Source organism: Conger conger, chromosome 2 (assembly GCF_963514075.1).
Source record: "Conger conger chromosome 2, fConCon1.1, whole genome shotgun sequence".
Taxonomy (NCBI): domain Eukaryota; kingdom Metazoa; phylum Chordata; class Actinopteri; order Anguilliformes; family Congridae; genus Conger; species Conger conger.
Window position 1 is genome coordinate 83,566,783 of NC_083761.1, and position 1,065 is coordinate 83,567,847.

General features: G+C 43.1%; 1 gene segment (V, D, J or C); it reads left to right on the forward strand.

Moving 5' to 3' along the window:
* Nucleotides 1–255: 255 nt before the first annotated feature.
* On the forward strand, nt 256–749 carry LOC133121822 (immunoglobulin heavy variable 3-30-3-like; the record flags this gene model as incomplete). The annotated part of the segment is given in 2 exon segments: nt 256–348; nt 442–749. Coding segments are annotated over 2 exon segments (354 nt in total), but the record flags the coding sequence as incomplete, so codon positions are not given.
* Between the last annotated feature and the right edge of the window lie 316 nt (nt 750–1,065).

The following is a 1,065-nucleotide window of genomic DNA, read 5'->3' on the forward strand; positions in this document are numbered from 1 at the left end:
GGTCCAGTGTTTACCACTGGGTATCAGGGTGATTTCTGTATTGTGTGGTCCTATGCTGTCTGTGAGAGACACACGGCTGTAATGATGGATAATACTCATAACTGCTATATGATCTGAGCCCCGTCTACAGCTCTGACTGCTCTATTTAAACAGTGTGAGATCTGCCCACCCAGTGAGGAGGAGTTGATGCAAACTCTGAGCTCTTCCTTCTACATTTAGCTCTCTGCACTGAGGGAGGAGGGACTGTTGTTGGAGACTGACTGTAGGACTATCATCACAGACTGCAGTCAAAGACTTTCACCATGACTGCCATAACCAGCCTGCTTCTCATTACAGTGTTCTTTACAAGTATGTTTTAATTTCCCAGTAATTTAATTTTTACTGAAATGTTATTTTGTGAGGTTGTGGATTGTGAAGATTGTGTCTCTCTTCATTTCACAGGTGTTGAATGTCAGACACTGACTGAGTCTGAACCAGTCGTTAAAAAGCCTGGAGAATCACACAAACTGACCTGTACAGCCTCTGGGTTCACATTCAGTGACTACTGGATGGGCTGGATCAGACAGGCTCCTGGGAAGGGGCTGGAGTGGATCTCAATCATTGAATATGACAGTGATAATAAATTCTACTCTAAGTCTGTTCAAGGAAGATTCACAAATAGCAGAGACAACAGCAAGAACCAGCTGTATTTACACATGAGCAGCCTGACAGCTGAAGACACTGCTGTGTATTACTGTGCCAGAGCAGACACCCACAGTGAGAGAGAGTGAGGGGAGAGCTGCACAAAAACCTCTTCCCCTTCATCACACAGAGCTACAGCAGAGAGCCCTGGAATGAACTCTGTTGTATGAAGTGAAGCTCATGGTTTCTGTTTTTAATATCACTGATGTGTTTTGTGCTTTTACTCTAATTCATGCTTATAGGTGCTGGTTAATTCTTGAACATCTTGTATATACCTTTTAGAGTCACCTTCTAAACTGCAGACAATAATGCTGTTGTGTCTCTACAGTATTCGGTATGGATTGTGATCATGAGGACACGCCAGAGAAATGTGTTTCAAAATTA